General features: G+C 41.5%; 1 protein-coding gene across 3 annotated transcripts in view; it reads right to left on the minus strand.

Moving 5' to 3' along the window:
* LOC129830032 (forkhead box protein J3-like) overlaps nt 1-19,536 on the minus strand; it is an 86,346-nt gene that overhangs the window by 11,288 nt on the left and 55,522 nt on the right. The window contains exons 5-8 of one of the 3 annotated variants that reach the window (XM_055892183.1): nt 18,125-18,208; nt 12,813-12,914; nt 9,580-9,708; nt 1,398-1,515 (exon numbers count right to left, since the gene is read on the minus strand). In XM_055892183.1, the coding sequence (XP_055748158.1) occupies nt 1,398-1,515; nt 9,580-9,708; nt 12,813-12,914; nt 18,125-18,208 (433 nt within the window). Of the gene's footprint in view, nt 1-1,397; nt 1,603-9,579; nt 9,709-12,812; nt 12,915-18,124; nt 18,209-19,536 lie in introns of all 3 variants that reach the window. The other 2 variants (XM_055892182.1, XM_055892185.1) reach the window with 2 other exon arrangements.

Below are 19,536 nucleotides of genomic sequence, written 5' to 3' on the forward strand. Positions count from 1 at the left end.
ATACAGCCTGGATTCGAACCAGGGACTGTAGTGACGCCTCTTCCACTGAGATGCAGTGCCTTAGACCGCTGTGCCACTCGGGAGCACCAAGCATGCAAGGCAGTGAGCTTCACTTTGCCTAGGCTGTGGGGGCCATAGAAATAGAACGGACCACATATTGTAGGATGGCATTTTCACAACAACGCAGGAGAGCACAGATTGGTGCAAATAATACCCGTAAACATCATTATTATATGGCAGCGTGATTTAATTTCTAACTTTTAAATATACATATAACAATGTACGTTATATGGAGGCGATTATTTAACAAGGCTAGAGTTCCCTAAACTGAGCAAGGCATAAATAGTCGCCTTCTTAAATGAACGCACATTGAAGAATTTTTTACAAATTGTACAGTATTTTATGCACAGATGTGGGGTTTTTTGCATGACGTAAACTTTGCCCATACTGTATGGTGGGAGTACAGCAAACTGCCAATTCATTAAAGAGGTGTTGGGACCTCATACACTTTGGGATTAAGTGCAATGGTTACAGTGCCACTCCAGCCATGGTACACCTGCTAAAAAGCAGCCAACATAGCCATTGACTTTCAATGCCCTAGGCTTTGTAATTGTTATTTATTCTCGTAGTGATGTATATTTGTTACGTTTTTATATTTCATTGTACACAATTCAGCTCGTTGCTCCTCCTCCTTAACAATAAAAAGAAACTGTCATGAAGGCATTGATTTCAGGCAACAGACCGACAGAGCGCGTCCATGTTTGGGGTTAGAGAAGGTGGATGGTATAACAAGCAGGAAGAGGCCCTGTTGACCCAATAGGAAGCTACAGGAAGCAATTAGCGAGAAGCTTCACAATCTAATTAGCAAGTATCAAAGCTAGTCACACAGCCGCTGCACTTTGCTCCAATCAAGTGTGAATACAATGTTTTGTTTTTCTGAGAATTCCCCTTGATTGCCTGGCTCGTTTGATTAAGTGACGCAAAGATTTTAGATCTTTAGCACAATTTATTATTTGTTTATGTGAGTTCAATAGAGGAATACAAAGAAATATTTTTATTACTGGTTAACGTAATTAACCGTCCAAACTTTGGTGTAGGAGATCGCCATGTTGTTGTGGTGTGTGCTTTTAGCTAACCAGTAAAATAATCAGTAGAAAAAGCATGTTTCATTCCCACTTATGTTCCCCATGCAGCTCTTCCTCTGTTTTCTCATCAACCGGGTATGACGGTAGCATGTTTTCTTTCAAATACTTCAGCTGTGTTCGATTTAGCTAGCCTGCAGCAAACCGCACCGTGACTACAGGCAGGCTCAATCAAATGCCCCAAAGTATTTTGATAGAAAACAAAACAGTATTTGAACCTAGGTCTGCATCAGAGTGCTTCTGCCCATGACTCACCATGCTGACTGAAGGACTGCTCAAAGACAGACTTGTAGAGGCTGCGGAAGGAGGCACTGAGGTCCGAGCAGTCGGAGAAGAGGAGCTGCTTGTCCCCCTCGGCTACGTTGTACTGGGGCTGGGGCTGGGGAGGAGGAGGAAGTGGAGGGGGAGGATGCAGCTTTAAACTCAGAGACTGGGAGGAGGGTTCTGAGTGATTACTGACCTACAGAGAGAGAGGGGGAAAGGGTATTTTCATGACTTTGGTTAAAAAGGCTGGATGCTAACTTGAGGTATCCACACTGGGTCTGTTTAGCCTGTCTAGGACTGGGGTGCCGCTAGCGGCACACCCCCCCCACCCCCACTGAAAAGGCAGAGCCGCGAAATTCAAAAAAAAATATTTTTTTAAAATATTTAACTTTCACACATTAAAGTCCAATACAGCTAATGAAAGACACAGATCTTGTGAATCCAGCCAACATGTCCGATTTTTAAAATGTTTTACAGGGAAGACACAATATGTAAAGATGTAAATCTATTAGCTAAAAACACATTAGCATAATCCACCATCTTTTATTTGTCCACCAACACCAGTAGCTATCACCAATTCGGCTAAACTAAGATATTTATAGCCCCTAACCAAGAAAAAAACTCATCAGATGACAGTCTGATAACATATTTATGGTATGGGATAGGTTTTGTTAGAAAAATGTGCATATTTCAGGTAGCTGGCATAGTTTACAATTGCACCCACCGTCACAAATGGACTAGAATAATTACAATGAGCAACGTGTTTACCTAACTACTAATCATCAAACATTTCGTAAAAATACACAGCATACACTAATCGAAAGACACAGATCCTGTGAATACAGACAATATTTCAGATTTTCTAAGTGTCTTACAGCGAAAACACAATAAATCGTTATATTAGCATAGCACATAGCACATAGCAGCCCAGCATTGATTCTAGCCAAAGAGCGCGATAACGTAAACATCGCCAAAATATATTATTTTTTTCACTAACCTTCTCAGAATTCTTCAGATGACACCCCTGTAACATCACATTACAACATACATATACAGTTTGTTCGAAAATGTGCATATTTAGCCACCAAAATCATGGTTACACAATGACAAAAGTAGCCCAGCTGGTGAGAAAATGTTGGTGCGCCATATTAGACAGTGATCTACTCTTATACATAAATACTCATAAACGTGACTAAAAAATACAGGGTGGACAGCGATTGATAGACAATTTAATTCTTAATACAATCGCGGAATTACATTTTTAAAATTATCCTTACTTTTCAATACAGTTTGCGCCAAGCGAAGCTACGTCAAAAAACATGGCGTCCTAAGCCACTATCATTTTTCGACAGAAACACGATTTATCATAATAAAAATTTCCTACTTTGAGCTGTTCTTCCATCAGTATCTTGGGCAAAGGATCCTTTCTTGGGTCTAATCGTCTTTTGGTGGAAAGCTGTCCTCTTGCCATGTGGAAATGCCAACTGCGTTCGGGATGAACTGGAAGCGTGCCCAGCGATTCACAGCGTTTCAGAAATAAATGTCCCAAAATCGCACTAAACGGATATAAATTGCTATAAAACGTTGTTTTTAACTCCTATAACGAGTCTTAACATGACCGGAGAAAGATTACTCCCAACACTAATGCTTGGAACAGGTGCGGGTCGGTGTCCTCCACGCGCATGACGCACCAAGAAAAGAGTTGCTAGCTACAGGGTTTTTTAATTTATAGTGCCTGTGATTGCGCAATCGACCCCATTCAAATCGTCATCACGTAAAGGCATCCAGGGGACGACGTAAGCAGTGTCCGTATACTCATAGCAATAACAGTGGCCTTTTAACTGACTCCAGATCAGGGGCCAACATTTCTGAAATCTGACTCCATGTCAGGGAAATTGCTGTAGAATGGGTTCTGTTCCACTTAGAGACAAAATTTCAACTCCTATAGAAACTATAGACTGTTTTCTATCCAATAATAATAATAATATGCATATTGTACGATCAAGAATTTTGTGGGAAGCCGTTTCAAAAATTACACGATTAGCATAAATAGTGACAACAGCGCCCCTAGCCTGTCTTCTGCTAGTCATTCCCCCTTCTAACCCGAGAGCCCAGGCCGATTGTATCTATACTAAGCCAGCACCTCTTTCGGAGACCACCACAACCAACAAAAAATTTTGTGTTACGAAAATTCTCATGTTAGGATTCTGCCCTAATTACCTTCTCAACGCAATTTACTGAGGGAATATCAACACTACAGTAGTTTATACTATACAGTCATTCTACTTCTATAAAGTCCATCATATACAGTGCCTTCAGAAAGTATTCATACCCCTTGACTTTTTCCACATTTTGTTGAATTATAGTCTGGATTAAATTGTTGTTTTTTGTGTTTATAAAAAAAAAAATCACCCACATACAAACAATAACCCATAATGACAAAGTGAAAACATGTTTTTTGTAAATGTATTGAAAATGAAATACAGAAATATTTCATTTACATTATTCACACCCTTGAGTCAATACTTTGTAGAAACACCTTTAGCAGTGATTACAGCTGTGGGTCTTGAGGTAAGTCTAAGAGTTTTCCACACCCGGATTGTGCAACATTTGCTTATCATTCTTGTCAAAATTCTTCAAGCTCTGTCAAATTGGTTGTAGATCATTGCTAGACAACCATTTTCAGGTCTTGCCATACATTTTGGATTTAAGTCAAAACTGTAACTAGGCCATTCAGGAACATTCACTGTCTTCTTGGTAAGCAACTCCAGTGTAGATTTGGCCTTGTTTCTCAGGTTATTGTCCTGCAGAAAGGTGAATTTATCTCCCAGTGTCTGGTGGAAACAGACTGAACCAGGTTTTCCTGTCAGATTTTACTTGTGCTTAGCTCAATTCCATAAATTTTTTATCCTGAAGAACTCCCCAGTCCTTAACGATTACAAGTATACTCATAACATGATGCTGCCTCCACTATGCTTGAAAATATGGAGAGTGGTACTCAGTAATGTGTTGCATTGGATTTGCCCCAAACATAACTTTATGTCCTAAATACAAAGTATTAATTGCTTTGCCACGTTCTTTGCATACTTACTTTAGTGCCTTGTTGCAAACAGGATGCATGTTTAAGAATATTTTATTCTGTACAGGCTTCCTTCTTTTCACTCTGTCAATTAAGTCAGTACTGTGGAGTATCTACAATGTTGTTGATCCATCCTCAATGTTCTATCACAGCCAGTAAACTCTGTAGCTGTTTTAAAGTCACCATTGGCCTCATGGTGAAATCCCTGAGTGGTTTCCTTCCTATCTGGAGAAGAAAGGACGCTTGTATCTTGGTATTGATTGGGTGTAGTGATACACCATACAAAGCGTATAACTTCACCATGATCAAAGGGATATTCAAAGTCAGCTTTAAAAAAAAGTTTTATCTACCAATAAGTGCCCTTCTTTGCGAGGCATTGGAAAACCTCCCTGGTCTTTGTGGTTGAATCTGTGTTTGAAATTCACTGCTCGACAGAGGAACCTTGTAGATACTTGTATGTGTGGTGTACAGATATGAGGTAGTAATTTAAAAAATCATGTCAAACACTATTATTGCACACAGAATGAGCACATGCAACATATTATGTGACTTGTTAAGCAAATTGTTACTCCTGAAGATATTTAGGCTTGCCATAACAAAGGGGTTGATTACTTATTGACTCAAGACATTTCAGCTTTTCATTTTTTATTAACATAATTCCACTTTGACATTCTGGGGTATTGTGCGTAGGCCAGTGAGAAATCTAGATGTAATCCATTTTAAATTCAGGCTGTAACACAACAAAATATGGACAAAGTCAAGAGGTGTGAATACTTTCTGAAGGCACTGTATGTATAATATTTTCACCCTTTCTCCATCCTAATTGTGGCTCTGCCATGTGCAGTGGCCTCAAATATACAATTAGAAGTCCAATCGGCGTGGCACCTCCCTGAAGTTGATCAAACTGAAAGCGACACATCCATCCCTGCCGACGTGGCCTTTCTATCCAGCGATCTTGGCAGTGCTGGGACTTGAGACTTCAGCAGGAGACGCCAGGAGTAATCACCTTCAACGAGGAGGCGTCACCTGGGTGGACTAACGAAGCAGAACTAACCCTGATCCCACATGACTGGCCGTAAATTAGGTCTGGGGATTACCCTCGGAACGAGAGATGAGGGGATAGGAGGAAAACAGAGGATGGCCTCGAGAATAGATAGATTAATTTGATGAAATTGTGTTGACCTTTTGTATAATGCAGGTGCAGGGGAGGTGGGAGTGGGGTGGGGGAGTGATTGATAAACAAATGGCAAACAGTTGCCTCACCTACCCCAAAAATATGTCCAACTACAGGTAACTGACAAAATAAATTATAATACTTGAGTAAATGAGGGATATAAAGTATATAAACTCAAGAAAAAAAGAAATGTCCCTTTTTCAGGACCCTGTCTTTCAAAGATAATTGGTAAAAATGCAAATAACTTCACAGATCTTCATTGTAAAGGGCTTAAACACGGTTTCCTAAGCTTGTTCAATGAATGAACATGTACCTGTGGAATGGTCGTTAAGACACTAACAGCTTAGGCAATTAAGGTCACAGTTATGAAAACTTAGGACACTAAAAGAGGCCTTTCTACTGACTCTGAAAAAAACCAAAATGGTGTCTGCTCCTCTGCGTGAACGTGCTTTAGGCATGCTGCAAGGAGGCATGAGGACTGCAGATGTGGCCAGGGCAATAAATTGCAATGTCTCTACTGTGAGACGCCTAAGACAGAGCTACAGGGAGACAGGACGGACAGCTGATCGTCCTCGTAGTGGCAGACCACGTGTAACAACACCTGCACAGGATCGGTACATTGGAACATCACACCTGCGGGACAGGTACAGGATGGCAACAACAACTGCCCGAGTTACACCAGGAACACACAATCCCTCCATCAGTGCTCAGACTGTCTGCAATAGGCTGAGAGAGGCTGGACTGAGGGCTTGTAGGCCTGTTGTAAGGCAGGTCCTCACCAGACATCACCTGCAACAACGTCACCTATGGGCACAAACCCACCGTCGCTGGACCAGACAGGACTGGCAAAAAGTGCTCTTCACTGACGAGTCCCGGTTTTGTCTCACCAGGGGTGATGGTCGGATTCGCGTTTATCGTCAAACGAATGAGGGTTACACCGAGGCCTGTACTCTGGAGCGGGATCGATTTGGAGGTGGAGGTTCCGTCACGGTCTGGGGCGGTGTGTCACAGCATCATCGGACTGAGCTTGTTGTCATTGCAGGAAATCTCAACGCTGTGCGTTACAGTGAAGACATCCTCCTCCCTCATGTGGTACCCTTCCTGCAGGCTCATCCTGACATGACCCTCCAGCATGAAAATGCCACCAGCCATACTGCTCATTCTGTGCGTGATTTCCTGCAAGACAGGAATGTCAGTGTTCTTCCATGGCCAGCGAAGAGCCCGGATCTCAATCCCATTGAGCACGTCTGGGACCTGTTGGATCGGAGGGTGAGGGCTAGGGCCATTCTCCCCAGAAATGTCCGGGAACTTGCAGGTGCATTGGTGGAAGTGAAGTGTGGGGTAACATCTCACAGCAAGAACTGGCAAATCTGGTGCAGTCCATGAGGAGATGCACTGCAGTACTTAATGCAGCTGGTGGCCACACCAGATACTAACTGTTACTTTTGACTTTGACCCCCCCTTTGTTCAGGGACACATTATTCCATTTCTGTTTGTCACATGTCTGTGGAACTTGTTCAATTTATGTCTCAGCTGTTGAATCTTGTTATGTTCATACAAATATTTACACATGTTAAGTTTGCTGAAAAGAAACGCAGTTGACAGTGAGAGGACGTTTCTTTTTTTGCTGAGTTTAGGTCCTTCCACGCTGGTTTGGTTCCGGAGTTAATTAAGCAATTAACATTCCATCATGCTTAGGGTCATGTATACAAATGCTGGGCAGGCCATTATTTTGGCTACCATGGCTATGCCCCCATAGGATGACAATGGACACGAGTGGTCACTGAATGGTTTGATGAGCTTGAAAACAATGTAAACCATATGCCATGGCTGTCTCAGTCACCAGATCTCAACCAAATGGTAGTGTCCCACTTGGCCAAAAGCCAGAAAAAAATGTAGCGCGCCAAATTCAAATATATTACTATAGAAATCAATCGTTCATGAAATCACACATGAAAGACACCAAATTAAAGCTACCCATGTTGTGAATCCAGCCAACATGTCTGATTTCAAAAAAGATTTATGGCGAAAGCACACCAAACGATTATGTTAGCTCAGTACATAGCCACAGAAAAGCATAGCCATTTTCCCAGCAAAAGATAGTCACAAAAAGCAGAAATAGAGATAAAAATTAATCACTAACCTTTGATGATCTTCATCAGATGACACTCATAGGACATCATGTTACACAATACATTTATGTTTTGTTCGATAATGTGCATATTTATATCCACAAATCTCGGTTTACATTGGCGCCATGTTCAGAAACGCCTCCAAAATATCCGGAGAAATTGCAGAGCCACGTCAAATAACAGAAATACTCATCATAAACTTGAATGAAAGATCCATGTTTTACATATCATTAAAGATACACTTGTTCTTAATGCAACCACTGTGTCAGATTTCAAAAAAACTTTACATAAAAAGCACACCATGCAATAATCTGAGACGGCGCTCAAAAATAACAAAATTTCTCCGCCATGTTGGAGTCAACAGAAATACGAAATGACATCATAAATATCCCCTTAGCTTTGATCATCTTCATCAGAATGCACTCCTAGGAATCCTAGTTCCACAATAAATTGTTGTTTTGTTTGATAATGTCCATAAACTTATGTCTAAGTAGCTACTTTTGCTAGCATGTTTAGTGCACATGTCCAAACGCTCGCGCAGATGCAGGTGAACTCGGACGAAAACTTCAAAAAGTTATATAACAGGTCGAATAAACTGGTCAAACTAAGTAGAGAATCAATCTTCAGGATGTTGTTATCATATATATCCAATAACGTTCCAACCGGAGCATTCCTTCATGTCTGTAGAAGTTATGGAACGCAAGGCGATATCATGAGGAAAGCCAGAAACTGGCAATCTGCCAGACCACTGACTCATTCCCCTCTCATCCGGCCCCACAACACTGCATAAGCTTCATTCCACGTTCTACAGACTGTTGACGTCTAGTGGAAGGCGTAGGAAGTGCAAACAAATCCATTTCTTACAGGGAATTGAATAGGCGATGAGTTGAACGGTGACCAGTCTCAGAATTCTCACTTCCTGTTTGGATTTATTCTCAGCTTTGTGCCTGCCATATGAGTTCTGTTATACTCACAGACATCATTCAAACAGTTTTAGAAACTTCAGAGTGTTTTATATCCAATAGTAATAATAATATGCATATATTAGCATCTGGGACAGAGTAGGAGGCAGTTCACTATGGGCACGCAATTCATCCAAAAGTGAAAATGCTGCCCCCTATATTAAAGAAGTTAATTCCCTAAAGAAACAACCCTTTAGGTATGAATTTAACCCTCGCCTCAGTAGTGTGTTCATGCACACCACCCCACTCCAGGTATTTCCACACAGTGTTTGTGTGTGTGACCTGGAATAGGTAAGGGGCTGTGTGTGAGTAGTGACTGCGTCACACTGCCGTGGCCTCAGACACAAACAATAACACAGCCTCACATGAGCAGGATTGCCGCAATAACCACTGAAGTAGTGAGCCAGCAAACACTGGCTGGGAAAGTCCACTCTGATCCAAGACTGAAGTCGTGTACAGCAGTAAAGGTCGACCAATAGCAACAATGGCAGATTCCCACTAAGACTTCTAATGACAAATAAAATAAATATGATTTTTTCAAGCAAAGGTCACTCAAATCAATATAGGCAGTCTGGTTTAGATGTTCCCTACCTCTACCGTTTGACACAACACATATTCTCTGCCCCAAATGGCACCCTATTACATATAGTGCATTACTCTTGACCAGAGTCATATGGGTCCTGGTTAAAAGTAGCAATATAAAAGGGAATAAAGAGTCACGTGGGTCACAGTCTTAGTATAGCTTTCGTTCTCGTCAAGCCGTTGGACATGAAACATCCTGTTGCGGCAGTGTTAGCGGTGTTATTAAGTGAGGTGCGTGACGTACCGGCGTGTAGCTGTGCACGATGCCTACTCTATTGAGGTTGACTGAGGCCAGGCTCTGGTCAGAGATGCTGTTATTGAGGCTGCTCCTGGGGCTGTCGCTGTCCTCCTGCTCCGTCTTGTACAACACTACCTGGAACAAAGATGGTGGTTGTTAATATCCCCAACTGGAACAAAGATGGCCAATGTTTATATCACTTGCTGGAACAAAGATGGCCAATGTTTATATCACTTGCTGGAATAACAGACCTGCCAAGTTTGAAGAATTCTTACGAGTAACACTTCAGCGCGGTGGGGGCACCCATGGCCCCCACAACGACACGTGACACCCGCACTGCTCAAATCATAGGCAAATGCACTTTTTAGCCTAATATTGATGTTGGCAGAAGACTGTTATAGGTACTTGGTAATTTGCTGCTCTTCAGTAGCTAACTAGAAATACATTTAAATGTACAAATCAGGGCTCTCCCTGGGATTTTCTGACAAAGTGGTGCTGGTCTAAGGTTGGGTAGGGGGAGGTACGGAGGGGGTCAGTCAACTCCCCCCTCAGGAGGTTGGAGCATTTTGCATTTGAAAAACCTGTAAATGCCATTTTTAGAAACCTAGAGTCTAATAGGGATACTTTGGGATTTATATACTTCCCAGAGTCAGATGAACTCATGGATACCATTTGTATGTTTCTGTGTACAGTATGAAGGAAGATAGAGGTAGTTTTGCGAGACGATGCTAACTAGCGTTAGCACAATGACTGGAAGTCTATGGGTATCTGCTAGCATGCTATTTCCAGTCATTGCACTAAAGCTAGTTAGCAATTTCTCTAGCGCTAGTTAGCAACTTCTTTCACACTGCAGAGATATGAAATGGTATCAATGAGTTCATCTGACTCTGGGGAAGTCCATAAGTATCCATTGAAATTATAGCAAACAATGTAGCCAACACAGAAGTATTCTGTTTGATTCTACATTAAATCGAGGTGGTCTCTATGAAACTTTCAAATGTTTCTAAGTTAAACTTAGGGGTAATGATTATTCTAATTAATAGGTGTCTTAATGTGGATAGTCTAGTGAAAAAGTAAACTGTCTTCATTTTGTTTGGGGAGAAAAGTCTGACTAATTCAATTACTGGATGCAATGTAGAAGTCTAGCTTACAGTAGGCTATTTGGAATATGAAACAACTGAACTAGGCCTATATGAGCTTGTTTGAGATCTCCATCCCTGACATAATGCATCAAGTTAAGTCTGACTACTAGGCTACCATTCATTCAACATCCCTTGTTGTCATTGGTAAACCATGACACCATGGATCATTTAGCTATTTGATTTAGAATTTTAGGACCCCTGTAGGTATAATTCATTGATCAAATATTGAATTTGGCCTTTACTGCTATAGCCCATAGAAATGCATTGAATAACACAATCATAAATGGCAAAACAGACATTTAAAAATTAAACAATAAGGAATAAGGGTTTGAAGTGTCGTTCCTATATCTAGAAGATAAGAAGGCTACGAAATTCTCCTCCCCCCAAAAAATTGACATATTTAATCCCATTTTTTTGGTAGCACAAAACTACTTCCATTCACTTTTTAAACCGGTACCGGATTACCTTGGGACGAGTTCCGTGACGCTTGTTTCTGGCTCTCGTTGAACACCATCGTGTTCGTGAGTCTCCCCTTTCCATAGTGGGGTCATATTAGTTTGTTGCCCAAACGGTTTGATGCTCCAGACAGAGGTTGGCACATCAGTGGAACCGACTTCAAACGAGTCACGTGGGGCTTGTGGGGGTCGTGGAACAAACAGAAAAAAACTACGTGTAGGCCAAACAGTTCGCCCGCTACAAATGTTTTCGTGTGAAGAGCAATTTTAGGGATGTCTCTTGGACTGACAAACAACGCTGTAGCTCTGCCACTTTACACCGCAGGCGCGGAAGACCGACACTAGCGATATGGATTGCGACGCAGCCCATATATATAACAAAACGTATATATCTAGCTCAAACAGACAGCTTTTAATGGGGATTTTTTAAAATGTTAATTAGATCGTCAATCGACCCCAGGGGGTTAATTAACATAGGCCTACTACTGTAATCGTTTATAATAACTTTCTGTGAAGGACGGTATTAGCGTAACATCCCTGTCTGTTTCCATTCACGCAACACCGCACGTCAATGCACTCGCGCCTACTACCGCTGTGGAGATCAAAGCATGTGCGGTTAACAAAGTGTTCTTGTGTAACAGTATAACTTTACACCGTGCCCTCGCCCCGACACGGGCGCGAACTAGGGACCCTCTGCACACATCAACAACTGACACCCACGAAGCAGCGTTACCCATCGCTCCACAAAAGCCGCGGCCCTTGCAGAGCAAGGGGCAACACTACTTAAGTCTCAGAGCAAGTGACGTAACTGATTGAAATGCTACTAGCGCGCACCCGCTAACTAGCTAGCCATTTCACATTCGTTACACTCACCCCCCTTTCAACCTCCTCCTTTTCCGCAGCAACCAGTGATCCGGGTCACGGCACCAATGTAACAGTATAACTTTACACCGTCCCCTCGCCCCGACACGGGCGCGAACTAGGGACCCTCTGCACACATCAACAACTGACACCCACGAAGCAGCGTTACCCATCGCTCCACAAAAGCCGCGGCCCTTGCAGAGCAAGGGGCAACACTACTTAAGTCTCAGAGCAAGTGACGTAACTGATTGAAATGCTACTAGCGCGCACCCGCTAACTAGCTAGCCATTTCACATTCGTTACACTTGCTTAGTTGACTAAATGCTGTAACTAACTACCTTCGTCGTAATAACGACTTAGCTAAGGAGCTAACTACAAAATAACACGTGGTTATGTGCTTGACTAACACATACAATTTGGGAAGATGTATTTGGCAAACAGCTCGTTCTCCATTTTCCCTACCCCTTTTCCTCACCGTTGGTATCAAAGGAAAAGGTGGAGCGCTGCCAGGAGGGAAATAGTAGGCTATTACGACTACCGGGCGGAGCGGAGAGCTAGAGGTTCTCTCCTCGCCCACAATGTGCCAACTTGAAACCTATTTTTGCCTATTTTAGGGTCGTTTTTCGTACCAGCATACGCTGACCTCAAATTGTGTGCGGGTTGGCAGGTCGGGAAAAAAAGATGGGCGCCATTAATATCACTACCTCGAACAAAGATGGCCAGTGTTACAATATTGCCCCAGAGGGCTAAGGGTTTGCATGTCATTACGACAGACAACTACCTTGTTAGTCACAGTGTTGATTGCCAGAGTGGGAGAGGCATCTCCGTACATGATACAGTCCATTCGCAGGGACTCCGATTCCAGGCTGTAGGGGGTGGAGGCCTGGAGAATAGGACAGAGTAATATAAAGGAGAGATGGGAGAGGGCTGTGTTTTGGTCTCTACAGCAGTGGCAGAAAAAGTACCCAATTGTCATACTTGAGTAAAAGTAAAGGTACCTTAATAGAAAATTACTCAAGTGAAAGTCAACCAGTAAAATACTATTTGAGTAAAAGTATAAAAGTATTTGGTTTTAAATATCAAATGCAATTGCTAAAATATACTTAAATATCAAAAGTAAAAGTATAAATCATTTAAAATTTCTTACATAAAGTAAACAAGACAGCACTATTTTCTAGTTTTTTTAGCCAGGGGAACACTCCCAACACTAATTTACAGATAGTCAGGGGAACACTCCAACACTAATTTACAGATAGCCAGGGGAACACTCAGACATAATTTACAAACAAAGCATGTGTGTATAGTGAGTCTGCCAGATCAGAGGCAGTAAGGATGACCAGGGATGTTCTCTTGATAAGTGTGAATTTGACAATTTTCCTGTCCTGCTAAGCATTCAAAATATAACAAGTACTTTTGGTTGTCAGGGAAAATGTATGGAGTAAAAAGTACATTATTTTCTTTAGGAATGTAGTGAAGTAAAACTCCAAAAACCAAGTAGTACTTAAGTACTTTACAACACTGCTCCACAGAACACTGATGGGATAGATAGCATCTAATGTTGAGCTGGTATAGTCTACAGTAAACCATAACAATGTTAATAATTATTACAGACACAAAATGTATCTTTCACCACTTTCAGTCTACCCTCACTTGCCTAGCTCCCAAAACTGCTCACTGAAAGAGGATTGGTTTGCAACAAATGCAAACTTTAATTTATGATAAACTCTAAAAGAGGGGAGAGAGTTGCAAGATCCATGAGATGTGTGTGTATTTGGAAAGAATGGCTTGATTCAAGAGTGTATCAGGAAAGAGAAAGAGAATTAGTCCTCCTGTATGCCTACAAGAAAGGATAGTTGGTGCCCCGGCCCTAACAACATTTACTTGCTATTTGACCACTATATACCACAGAAGAACAGTTAGATGGACTAGTCACCTTACAGACAAACAATAGCTATGATATGTGCATCAAAAACAGAACTACCTTATTTCCACAAGTATTCAGACACTTTGCTATGAGACTCGAAATTGAGCTCAGGTGCATCCTGTTTCCATTGATCATCCTTGAGATGTTTCTACAACTTGATTGGAGTCCACCTGTGGTCCATTCAATTGATTGGACATGATTTGGGAAGGCACACACCTGTCTATACAAGGTCCCACAGTTGACAGTGCATGTCAGAGCAAAAAACAAGCCATGAGGTCAAAGGAATTGTTCGTAGAGCTCTGAGACAGGATAGTGTCAAGGCACAGATCTGGGGAAGAGTAGCTGAAAAATGTCTGCAGCATTGAAGGTCCCCAAGAACACAGTGGCCTCCATCATTCTTAAATTGAAGAACTTTGGAACCACCAAGACTCTTCCTAGAGCTGGCCACCTTGCCAAATTGAGCAATCGGGGGAGAAGGGCCTTGGTCAGGGAGGTGACCAAGAAGCCGATGGTCACTCTGACAGAGCTCCAGAGTTCCTCTGTGGAGATGGGAGAACCTTCCAGAAGGACAACCCTCTCTGCAGCACTCCACCAATCAGGCCTTTATGGTAGAGTGGCAAGATGGAAAGCACTCCTAAGTAAAAGGCACATGACAGCCCGTTTGGAGTTTACCAAAAGCCACCTTAAGACTCTCAGACCATGAGAATGAAGAATCTCTGGTCTGATGAAACCAAGATTGAACTCTTTGGCCTGAATGCCACTGGCACCATCCCTACGGTGAAGCATGGGAGACCAGTCAGGATCGAGGGAAAAAATAACAGAGCAAAATACAGAGTGATCCTTGATGAAAACCTGCTTCAGAGCACTCAGGACTTCAGACTGGGGCGACGGTTCACCTTCCAACAGGTCAACAACCCTAATCACACAGCCAAGACAACGCAGGAGTGGCTCGGGACAAGTCTGAATGTCCTTGAGTCGTCCAGCCAGGGCCCGGAACTAAACCAGATCGAACATATCTGGAGAGACCTATAAATAGCTGTGCAGCGACGCTCCCCCTCCAACCTGACAGAGATTGAGAGGATTTGCAGAGAAGATTGGGAGAAAATTCCCAAACACAGATGTGCCAAGCTTGTAGCATCATACCCAAGAAGACTCAAGGCTGTAATCGCTGCCAAAGGTGCTCCATCAAAGTACTGAGTAAAGGGTCTGAATACTTATGTAAATTTAATATTTAATTTTTTTGTTTGCAAAAATGTCTACAAATCTGTTTTTTGTTTAGTCATTATGGGGTATTTTATGTAGATTGAGGGGAAAAAATACTTTTTAATCCATTTTAGAATAAGGCTGTAATGTAACATGTGGAAAAAGACATGGAGATGGAATACTTTCCAAATGCACTATACTGCATTGAAAACCACATACTAAAATGCTTTGTCTGTTGCCAATAGATCTAGAGAAAACTAATATGGAACACACATACTCTTTTGACAGTGAAAGACGGCTATATTTCTGTGAGCCAATCTGACAACTCTTGCAAATCTGCCAGCAATGCAACCGAAGCGTACTAAAAGGGTCATAGGGCTTACGTGTAATAAAAAATGACTATGTTCTGAATTAATGTTTGTGATTTTAAAAAATCCAGAAGAAAATATGTATAACGGAAGCCTAGGGCCTTGTGTGTTAACTGGAAAAGAAGCCTAGAATACTCTACCTCTTTTCTCTCCACTCCCTCTCACTCTTCCTCTCTCTTGTTCTCTTCCTCCTGCTCTTTCCCTTCTCTCTCCCTCTCGTTTTCTCTCGTTCACTCTTTTGCTTTCTTTCACCCTTCCTGTGGCTCTCACCCTCTCCCTTCCGTTCTTCCCCTCCCTCTCTCTTCTCATTGGGCTGTGATGATTGTGCACTTTGGCGCTATATGCCTGCTTTGTTTCCGTGGTGATGGGTAGGGCAGAGGTAGATGTGAAGGGGGAGAGTGGGCTTGCTGCTGCTCGGGGCTCAGTGAGCTGCAGCGCTGTGTTCATTCAGGCGCTCAGGTCACTGAACGCCAGTGGTATAGTGCTAATTCTATAGGGGCAGAAGAGATGTGATTTTTCACAGCATGATATCACCATTTCAAAGTAGATAGGTGATAACTGTTGGCCGAAATGATACAGGATCATGAGACTGAGTCGTTTTACATTAAGCATTGAATGCAATACTCAATGTCCATATACTGTAGCCTAGAATTTGTTTAGGAATTTGTTACATTTATATTGATCTGACGCGGAACAATTGATTATCGTCTCTTATATACACTGAAGAAAAATATAAATGCAAAATGTAAAGTATTGGTCACATGTTTCATGAGCTGAAATAAAATAGCTTCTTGACACCTGTCAGGTGGATGGATTATCTTGGCAAAGGCGAAATGCTCACTAACAGCGATGTAAACAAATGTGCGCACAACATTTGAGAGAAATAAGCTTTTTGTGCATATGGAACATTTCTGGGATCTTTTATTTCAGCTCATGAAACATGGGACCAACATTTTACATGTTGCATTTATAGTTTTGTTCAATATACAGTACCAGTCAAAAGTTTGGACACACCTACTCATTCCAGAGTGTTTCTTTATTTTTACTATTTTCTACATTGTAGAATAATAGTGAAGACGTCAAAACTATGGAATAACACATATGGAATAATATAGCAACCAAAAAAAGTGTTAAATAAATCTAAATATATTTGAGATTGTTCAAAGTAGCCACCTTTCGCCTTGACAGCTTTGCACACTCTTGGCATTCTCAACCAGCTTTGAGGTAGTCACCTGGAATACATTCAATTAACAGGTGTGCCTTGTTAAAAGGTAATTTGTGGAATTTCTTTCCTTAATATATTTGAGCCAATCAGTTGTGTTGTGACAAGGTAAGGGTGGTATACAGAAGATAGCCCTATTTGGTAAAAAAACACATTATAGCAAGAGCTGAAATATGCAAAGAGAAACAACAGTCCATCATTACTTTAAGACATGGAAGTCAGTCAATTCTGAAAATGTCAAGAACTTTGAAAGTTTCTTCAAGTGCTGTCGCGAAAACCATCAAACGCTATGATGACACGCTCTCATGAGGACCGCCACAGGAATGGAAGACCCCGAGTTACCTCTGCTACAGAGGATAAGTTCATTAGATTTAACTGCACCTCAGATTGCAGCCCAAATAAATGCTTCAGAGTTCAAGTAACAGACACATCTCAACATCAACTGTTCAGAGGAGACTTCATGAATAAGGTCTTCATGGTCGAATTGCTGCAAAGAAACCACTACTAAAGGACGCCAATAAGAAGAAGAGAGTTGCTTCGGCCAACACACGAGCAATGAACATTAGACTGGTGGAAATCTGTGTGATGGTGTAGGGTGCTTTTCTGGTGACACTGTTGGTTATTTATTTAGAATTCAATGCACACTTAACCAGCATGGCTACCACAGCATTCTGCAGTGATACGCCATCCCATCTGGTTTGCGCTTAGTGGGACTTTCAGTTGTTTTTCAACAGGACAATGACCCAACCCACCTCCAGGATGTGTAAGGACTATTTGACCAAGAAGGAGTGATCGAGTGCTGCATCAGATGACCTGGCCTCCACAATCACCTGACCTCAACCAAATTGAGGTGGTTTGGGATGAGTTGGACCGCAGAGTGAAGGAAAAACAGCCAACAATTGCTCAGCATATGTGGGAACGCCTTCAAGACTGTTGGAAAAGCATTCCAGGTGAAGCTGGTTGAGAGAATGCCAAGAGTGTGCAAAGCGGTTATTAAGGCAAAGGGTGACTACTTTGAAGAATCTCAAATCGAAAATATATTTTGATTTGCGAAACACTTTTTTGGTTACTACATGATTCCATGTGTTATTCATAGTTTTGAGGTCTTCACTATTATTCTACAATGTAGAAAATAATAAAAATAAATAAATAATTAAATCCCTTGAATGAGTTGGTGTCCAAACTTTTGACTGGTAGTGTATATATGCTACATTTGTGCACACCGCAGATGACCGTTAATAGGACCAGTGTAAATTGTATGTCAGCCCATGTGAGGACAATTCAGCGGTGTCGGAAGCTGTTGCTTTCGTCCCGACTCCTGATGACCGGTCTTTTGGGATCATCTGGTCCACTCTAATTTTAAATCCAGTACTCACCATTTCTCCAGAGCGCGGCCTCTTCTTTGGTCTGGTGGGCAGTGTGTCCTCTTTAGGGTTGGTGTCTATAGCCCAGTAGGACCCCTGGAAACCAAAACAAACAAGATATTAACACTACCCACTGGGCAGAAACTGGTTGAATCAATGTTGTTTTGATGTGGTCTCTACATGGAAAATACATTGGACTTGAAAAAAGTCATCAACTGTTGTTTTGAGGGTGAAATTGGCGACAGGGTTTCATGTGAATATTCTAAAATCTGCATAAAAATTATATTTTCCCAACAGAGATGTGTTTCCATCATATTGATTGGTTGTGGATAATAGGCTTTGTGTGATGACGTAGTGCACCTAAATATAACTTTTGCAGTTAATTTCTCATGTATCGAATAATAAATACAAGTTAAATAGGTCTGCAGCCATTTTCAACTCTACTGATGGTTTTGTCACAATTTTTTGGGTGCGTTACATAGCGAGTGTGCCCACTCTGGTCTTGGCATGTGTACTCTAGCCAACAGCTGGCAGATACTGTATACATTGCGGGTAGGCTAGCTACACGATGAGAATATTATGGATTATTTTTGTCAAACGGCAGCCAAGAATCGATCATCACGTCACCAGAATAAGACCATCAATATTTATTGGAAAGGAGCAGCAAGCTCATCACTGTGCACTTTCACCACCCTGTGAAGTTCATCATAATTTATTGAATCTGTAGAGTAATAAACTTCATGCTTTCCGAGTCATCACATCATCGCGGGACCACACAACATATCATCGTGTAACTCCAAGTTTACTTTGATATGATGGTTATTATATCAATATTTGCATAAATGCGTTTCCACCGCCATCTCTCACATAATGAATTTAACCGACACAAAACGATCCCACATTGTCTAGTGTATTTTGTTAGTCAATATTTGGTAAATTTACAGACAAATTTGCTGTTTCCATCAGGCCTCTAGTTACATTTTTTATGTACTTTACTCACATAAAAAGGTTGGATGGAAACCTGTTTACAGTAACCAAATTTCAACACAGACAAACATTGTACAACATATAGAGAGCTTTGGACTATAAGGTTCTATCTGCATCTTTCTAAAAAATGTCTGTTCAATGTTTTCTACCTTTATATTACTCTAACTGCCCCAATTCATGTTCTTAAGTTAAAAAAATACAATATAAAAATAGCTGACACCATTAAAACCAATTAGGTTTCAGAACATTAAAGCCAATTATCTCAGAATCATCTTTTTGCCAATAGAACCTTGTAGTCCAAGCACTCGATATGTTGAATTTGTACCTATAAAAACTTCAGATCTTCAATGTTATATCCAGCACAGAAAAAATACAATAGGCTGGGCAGCACCTCCTACTGGAGCATTGATCTACGTACAGCTACCCTTTGGTATCTT

This window comes from Salvelinus fontinalis, chromosome 31 (assembly GCF_029448725.1).
Source record: "Salvelinus fontinalis isolate EN_2023a chromosome 31, ASM2944872v1, whole genome shotgun sequence".
In the NCBI taxonomy this organism is placed as follows: domain Eukaryota; kingdom Metazoa; phylum Chordata; class Actinopteri; order Salmoniformes; family Salmonidae; genus Salvelinus; species Salvelinus fontinalis.